This window comes from Nipponia nippon, unplaced genomic scaffold (assembly GCF_047370975.1).
Source record: "Nipponia nippon isolate SJK-2023a ecotype South Korea unplaced genomic scaffold, ASM4737097v1 scaffold_3, whole genome shotgun sequence".
Classification (NCBI taxonomy): domain Eukaryota; kingdom Metazoa; phylum Chordata; class Aves; order Pelecaniformes; family Threskiornithidae; genus Nipponia; species Nipponia nippon.
This window is the reverse complement of record NW_028262347.1, coordinates 34,122,545-34,130,238: the sequence shown is the minus strand read 5'-3', so window position 1 is coordinate 34,130,238 and position 7,694 is coordinate 34,122,545. Positions and strand designations below refer to the sequence as shown.

At 39.1% G+C, this 7,694-nt stretch overlaps 1 protein-coding gene across 2 annotated transcripts in view; it reads right to left on the bottom strand.

The window, feature by feature from the left end:
• Positions 1 to 6,383: 6,383 nt before the first annotated feature.
• TMEM117 (transmembrane protein 117) overlaps positions 6,384 to 7,694 on the bottom strand; it is a 221,629-nt gene continuing 220,318 nt past the window's right edge. For both annotated transcript variants that reach the window (XM_087764857.1, XM_087764858.1), the window contains exon 8: positions 6,384 to 7,361. In XM_087764857.1, the coding sequence (XP_087620983.1) occupies positions 6,721 to 7,361 (641 nt within the window). In that variant the 3' untranslated portion in view covers positions 6,384 to 6,720. The remainder of the gene's footprint in view (positions 7,362 to 7,694) is intronic.

The following is a 7,694-nucleotide window of genomic DNA, read 5'->3' as shown; positions in this document are numbered from 1 at the left end:
CAGATACCAGTTACATCAGTAAGAGATATAATTACAATTAACTTCAGCATCACAAAGAAACTGTCGTGATTTTCTTCAATGCTTGCATGCCATTTTCTGCTTTCAGTTATGCCTGTGTAGCATCTAGTGAGAGCTGCTGCGGATTCACTCCCACTGGGCAGACCGTACCTGAACAGAGCCATGCTCTGCTCGCATCTTATAGCTTTGGCTACCCTGTGTCACTTGTCATGGTTTGCACATAGTTTGCTCATTCCCACTTACTACTACTGGGAATCTCTTTTGGAGATTTCTACCAGTGGCAACATTTACACAGCAATACTGAGAAGGGTTTGGAACAAGTTGCCCAGGGAGGCTGTGCAGTCTTCGCCTTCGGATATTTTCAAGATCTGCAAAGATAAAGCCCTGAGCAACCTGGTTTGAGCTCAGAGCTGACCCTCCTTTGTGCAAGAGCTTTGCTAGAGACTCCTTCCCATCTGAATTATCCTACGAACCCATGAAAGTGAAGGGGAGGTAAGCAGAGAGGAAAGGAAGAGCCCGAATGGAAACTGCATTTTGAGGATGTTGAGAATCAGAGAGATTTAAATAGTGGGAAATGGTGGGAATGGATCCCATGGGAAAAAGAAACAATAAAAAAAATGAGTTGATAACTGAAGAAATGTTCTGATCCATCTCAAACTGCCTCTCTGAAAAATGGCAAAAAGGAGGGAGCAAACAAGCAGCCAATATTCACTTCTTAGAAACAAATATTGCATTTCAATTTTGACTATTATGACGCCTTTCTGCTTGTCTTTCTCATTTCCCTGAAAATAGGTAGGAATTACACCACCGCCAGCCACACCAACAGTACTTGTCTGTCTGGAGAGAAGAAAGGAGCCTGCTCTTTCTTAAAATCCCCAGCCTTGAAGCTATGCCAGGCAGAACACGCTGGGGCTCTGCCCATGAGCAGGCTGAAAGCCCCTTTTCCCCAGGAACTGAGGAGCTAGAATGAAGGCAAACTTGAGGAAAACATCTATGATGTTCACGTGGCTCATGTCTCCTTTGAATGTCGCCGAGAGCAAGGCAGGTTACTTGCAACGGGAGAGACAGGGCTCTGTGGTTGTTTTAAAGAAGTTACACAGTTATGCATCTTCCTGAATAAATACATTGAGTCATAAAAATAACTCTGTCTGTAAACATTCCTTTGTAATGCTCCATGGAGGCACCTGGTTAGAAGGACCCAAAACCTTTCTGGATGTACCATACAGTATTGCAATGAACCGTGTTCGCATCAGATCTGTCCCCAGATTGTGAGAAAGCCTTAGGAAAGGTACCTGTTGCTGCTTTGGCAGAATCTCCTTGGCTGGGCAGAGCCTGTGTACAGATGGTACTGCATCAATAACAGCAGTTATGGGCCTTTGGTGGGTGATTTGCGGTTTAGGTCACTAACAATAAAAATTTATTGGAAATGAAAACAGAAGAACGAAACAGACTTTGGGGGGGGGGGGGGGGGAAGAAAAAAGGAAGAGAAAAAAGGAATTCAATATGCAGAGAAGTGTTCCAGATGTCACAAAGCAGCATGAGACCCAGGTCTATAACCTGCCTGCAGGAATCAGATAAGCTGCTCTTCCACAGACCCCAGTTCCTATACATCAAAGGAAAAGCATGAGATTAGAAGTATCTCTGTGACTGTGCTGCTGCTGTAACATGTGTTTCTGAAAGGATTTCATGCTACTTCGCTCCTCTTTGCAAAGCAGCTGGATTCATGCTTTCCAATAAGGAGTTTGCTGTGGAGAGTACCAGCCATGTGGGGTTCCTCCTTCCTAAGTTTCTTCCCTACTTCCCATTCAGAAAACTACCTCTTTCCCCAAACGGTGAAAAGCCGCTGACATCCCCAGTGCAGAGGAAGTGTTAGGAGGGAAATAAGACGGTGTTAAAATCTAGTCACCCAGAAGAGCTGCTCAACCAGAAGTCATCTGGAAGCTGAGAGTTGTTTGTGAGCATTTGGGAACAGGGACTTGCTGCTTCTGTTTGAATATCTGAAGGGGATGGAAAGGATTTCTAGTGATTTGCTGTCTCTCCATTTGTCCCCTCGTGTTCCTATGAAACAGGACTTCCATTTAGATTGATTTGCCTCTGAAATGGTCACATAAGCCATTCTTCTTCACCTCAAAGCTGTGGAACTCAGAGATCAGACTTCCTTCTTTTGCCTGTCCTTGGTTGTCCTACTTGGAGTTTGTCTATGAGGCATCGCAAAGACATGCCACATCGCATTCAGGGAGCCCAGGCTCCCCACGGGACAGTTTTGAGTGCACAGGGAAATGAACAACCCCTTTGTCCTTTGTGACTTAGAATGGATGGACAGGAGAGAGACCATATGGCAGCAGAGCTGGTCTGTCTGGTGTTTGCAGTGGCATCTCTGTTGATAAAGGGACTGTACCTGTTTGTTAATAAATACAGTTTATTTATACACATGCATGTCAGTGTCCATAATCTCAAGCACAGGGTCACTCTAACATCTGATAAATGTGTGTTTTGTCTATATCCTGCACCAGGCAGCTACAAGTGAATCAACTTTATGTTCTTATTCATAGTTTGGTCTGTCTAATTTTTATGGTTCTTGCAATCTGCTAAAAGTTTAAGCTGGTTACTTTTAACTGCAACCTAAAAAGCCGAAACACTCTGCTTGCAGGACCATAACTACTTCAACTTTATGGCCTGAGATAAAAAGTCCTCCCGACTGAGTCCCTCCTAGGAGGTTGTTAAAATTAAGGGCAGCATATTAAAAATCTGTTACATCTTTTACTAGTGAGTCATAACCTGTTCACTTGTGGGAAAATGAGCTTGCCAGTCTAGTAAGTATCTGAATTGCTGCCTTTCCAGTCTTTGAGAGGTGTCTGCTCTTTATTTCCAGGTGGTTGTCATGATGGAGGCTATTCTCCACAGGAAAAGCAATAATTTAACACATACTGTAATACAGTGCAGTAGCCCAGAGTATGATGATACTAGCTGGAGAGAACAGATATCTTTTAAAACAGAACAAATGTCCTTTCTGCATAAATTAAACACCATAATTTGGGGAAGCAGCTAGGGCAATTAAATGTTATTTTTTGGTTTTTTTTATTTTCTAGGCAATAGAAGTGGAGGCAGAGGAGATGAAGCAACCTGGAGTAAGTAACTCATGGAGCGGTGTAGAATAAAGAGGGCAGTAGTGAATTGTCTGCTTGAGAGATGCAGCAGTTTCCGTCAACAGAATCAACTAATCCCTAGGCTCCTAACATACATACACATACACGTCTTACACAATTGGATTTTAGACATACATATACACTTTCATAAGCATGAATATTATATTTGAGGTACTTTCTACGAACATTCTTATCATCTATTTGCTCCATGTCATTTCCATCTCAGCAAAGGTAATTGTTGAGGATGCTAAGGCAATTTATAGGCACCTGTGGGCTCATAAATCTTATGTGCTTATCCAAGAGATGTCTCTTCTACGTATGCTATTTTAGGCAGTATCTATCATCCATCACTGCACAGTGTACCTATGGTAAAAAATAAGAACTACTGTACCAAATCTGATCTCTGACAAAGCAGACACAGGTCAGCCCTGTAGTGATGGCAGCTGCTAGATGGTTTATTATACAGGGCAGAATGGAGACTTGTGCAGTGTGTGAAAAAACTGACACTTCCTCAAGTTTCTTCCCTTCTATGGATTCTTCAACTTCTTCAGGAAAACAAAAAAAAAGACTAAAAAATTTGTGTAATAGTTAGGCTTTCAAGAAAAGTTCAACCATTCATATCAAGGTCCCAGTGATGGGTACTAGACTAGAAAGGATTTCAGAGCGGTTTGGATTAGCGAAGCATTTCAGAATATTAATAATGAACAACAGACGAGAACAATGAATGTGCTTGGAGGAGGAATATTTTCATTTCAGGTAACCAATTTTAGGCCTCCTACTTGGCCACCTAGTCTCCCACGTACAGTCCACAGAGGAAGACAAGTTGTTTCAGGAGAAGACTGAGGATGACTCTGCATTAGTAGCTCAGCTCAGGAATGCAGTTTAGATTGTGCTCACTTGCTCTCCCCTAATTCAAATTGCATTGGTCTCTGCACATGAATGAGATGCATCCAAAATCTACTCCAGCCACTATTGTGTATTCAGTTTATAAGGACCAGATGAGAGCTGAACTGCAGTAAAACCCTGGAATGCACAAACTGTGGGCGCTGGGTCCTCTTTTGTCCTAAGTTGCACTACTTACTAATGCAGCGAACACTTTTAGGGTGTTCAGCTCACAACCCTCTGCCTGCCTCAGAAGGAGCTTAGGGTAAGCCTAGCCACCTAACTCAGGTTTCTCAAACTAGGCACTGGAAGTGGAGAGTGGAAATACGCCTCTCTTCTCCCATCTGTGCCTGTGTTTACAAATAAGACTCCCACACAACTCCTTGAATTAAACTGACGAGTTGACCATGGTGAGTGGCTACACTGACTCTTTTAATTTCTTATGTATTCATGATATAAGCAGTCTCTCTGCTTGACCATTAATTTAAATACTTATGCAAAATCTAGGATTACTTGATGCTTTTCTCTCTTTCATGCAGGCTTATAATGACCTTAAAAGCATTAACTCAATGTGAGGTCACAGAATTATTTTGGCTGTGGATCAGTTGCTTAATAACAATTTTCTCAGAGCCATGTAATCATGCAGGCTGTAAGGCTCAAGTAATTCTTTAATTTTCTGCCTACATATTGATGGATGTAACCACTCCCATGCACAAAAAGGAGAAATGAGTTAACGGGAGGTTTTCAGTACTTGGGTTTACAGTGTCCAAAACATACAGAGACGCATGTGTCTGCAAAATTAATCAGCTATTTCTGTAACTACTTAAGAAATCAAATGCTGTTTGAAAGTCAAACATCAATAGAGTCACCTCTTATATAGTACAAGCAGGATCTCACAGTGTTCTACCATTAGTAATTAGTGGCTTGTCTTTGACTACATCTTAAGTCAATTAAATAACTTTATAGGCTGCAGTAGGCAAAAGCTAATAGATTTATTTTTTTGTCATAATTTTTAATGGATAAAAATTTAGTCTGATTATAAAGTGAACTTTCTCTTGATGAAATATTACATGTTCTATAAGCAAAATATTTGATTTTGACATTACTGTGATACTGCCCATCTTTTTTAGTGTCAGAAATATTTATGATTTTAAATAGGACAATGCATGGGTAAAATGTCTAAAAAAATTGCAAAATTAATAGAATATGTTCCTGCCTCATAATAAACAATTGTTGAATGATGTTTATTAAAATTGGCTCTCAAGTGACATTTAATAAATGCATAGTTCTATTATGCATGCTAAATTCAGCATTCCGAAAACTTAAAAGCAGATAGATCAAAACAATGGAGATAAAAAAGTCACAGAGACAAAATACAGCAACACCAGTAAATGACGGGGAGATAATTCAGACTTAAAAATTACTTATTATTTAGTAACTTGTAACAACAATTTATAGAACTAAATTAGAGGCAAATCAGAGTCTTTCTGATGTTTTAGATATGCAGTTTCTCTAGTGCATATAGTTTGATCATACAGCAGAGGAATTCACATTACAAAGTCCCCTTCAAAAAGGAAAAAACCCAGTTTCTCTATGTTTCTGCTTCCAGGTTACACTTATTCATGGATAATGAACGAAGGAAAAAAAAGGGTACAACAAAATTCAATTATTAATCTATTTTAATTAAAACCCCTACATATTTCTTCAGTATTTGGAGTTCGATTGTCTATACGTGGTGTGTTTCTATGTATGTTTCACATATGCCCAGACCGTATCTGCACTGAACCGCACAAATACCGGATTTAACGGGCTTTGTCCCCTTTACTGTAATCACTCCATTGGCTCTTTGATATTGCATAGGTTTGGCATGATGATGGAAAGAGTTGCTTCGACCGTGTATTTTCACCTCTGTTTCTAAAAGGTGAAGGGCAAAACTTTTAATCAAGGAGCAGTTCATCTTTAATTAGGAAAAATATAATTAGGCATTATCACCTAATTGCTATTACTGATGGAGAAAGTCATATTTTCACAAGTAGTGACCCATGCTGTATTATCACTCTGCTGTTTACCACATAATGAATCTGTATTTGTGTTTGGCAGCTAGCCAGCAAAAATGAAAAGGTAATCAACATGCTTCTCTGCAGTCTGGGCATCAAAGTCACTGGCTTCACAGATGAGTAAATAACAAAGTCAAGTTGTGATGTCCTAACAGAAGCCCTTCTTTAGGAATAACTACATTTATCATCTCCTCTGTCAAGACATCAAATGATACTTGAAATAACCATATACAAAAAGCTTTGCAAAATAGATTAGAAGAACTGTGCTATACATCTGGTGTTGAGTTAAAAAACAGTTTAATGTCTCAAGGCACCACCACGGTAGAGTTTTATACCTGCAAGTAATCATCTAATACACTATTATACAGTTAAGGTAATGTATTAATAAATAGCTTGTGCAATTTTGGGAAGCAATCTATAAAGGAATGTTAGATATACAGTAGGCACGTACTATAATACAAATAAAAAAGAAAATTCCTAGAAAAAGCATGCTGAGCACCTTTTGGTATAGGTTGAGTTTCTTATTCTAAACACTATGTAAATCTTAACTTACAAAAGCTAAAACGGAAATCTTATAGTAACTGCTTATTTAAACTGATCTTCCTGGGTATTTGCCTCTATGTCACAGGGTTACTCTTAGGGACAGAGGACTCTGGTACTGGCTGTAAAGGGCTATCTTGTTCATTCAGTTGTGCATTCAAGTTTTCAGAAGTTAGGAGAGAAGAATTAAAAACTATTTCACTTAAGTCTGATTTTATGGATACAAGATGTGGTTCTTGAAAACTTAATGGTTCTTCTACTAACACCTGTGTATTTTCTCGTGTCATTCCCATATCTGACGGTGACTTTCGTTTCATTCTTGTATACGATTTGTCTAAATTCTCCATGCCTTGGTCAGTTTTCTGAAATCGCCCAAAGAACCAGATGAAGAAACCAAACAAAGCAAAAGCCAGCAAACTTGGAATAAAAGCCAGGCATTTCACATCAAGGCTAGAGCCTGTGAATCTGCTGTGCAAGAACATGTCTCCTTCGGCATAGGTCCGGTTGGTCAATGGGTTGGTGTTATTGGATCTCCACTCCCAAGATAACTTAGTTCTATTAAGGTCTTTCAAGCTTTCTGAGTCCTTCACTGTGTAGATCTTCTGTCCGGGACCGATATATTGACCATATTCATGAGGTTTGTAAAATATTTGGTTCTTCCACATATTCAGATCCAAGATTAAAACAAGGAAGATAATTCCATAGTTAAACCATTTGCCTGTTTGAAAAAAGAAAGTTCTGTCATCTGATATATCCGTTTTAGAAGCAGTACAAATGCATTCATATGTAAAAGCTACTCAGAGAAAAAAATCCTTTTTTATTAATTAATAAAATTCCCACCATTGTCAGATTTATGCTGAATATCAGTAGTATTTCACAATTAGGTCTGGGCACATAATAAAACAATTTTGTAATACAAGCACAGCAGTATATCAATTGAATTCACATTGCAGTTTGTAGGTTGATTAGATCACTAGGTGATGTGGTATGGATCAATAAAACTAAAAAAGTATTAATTCCAGGGCTTAAAAAAATTTTCCATGAAAAGACC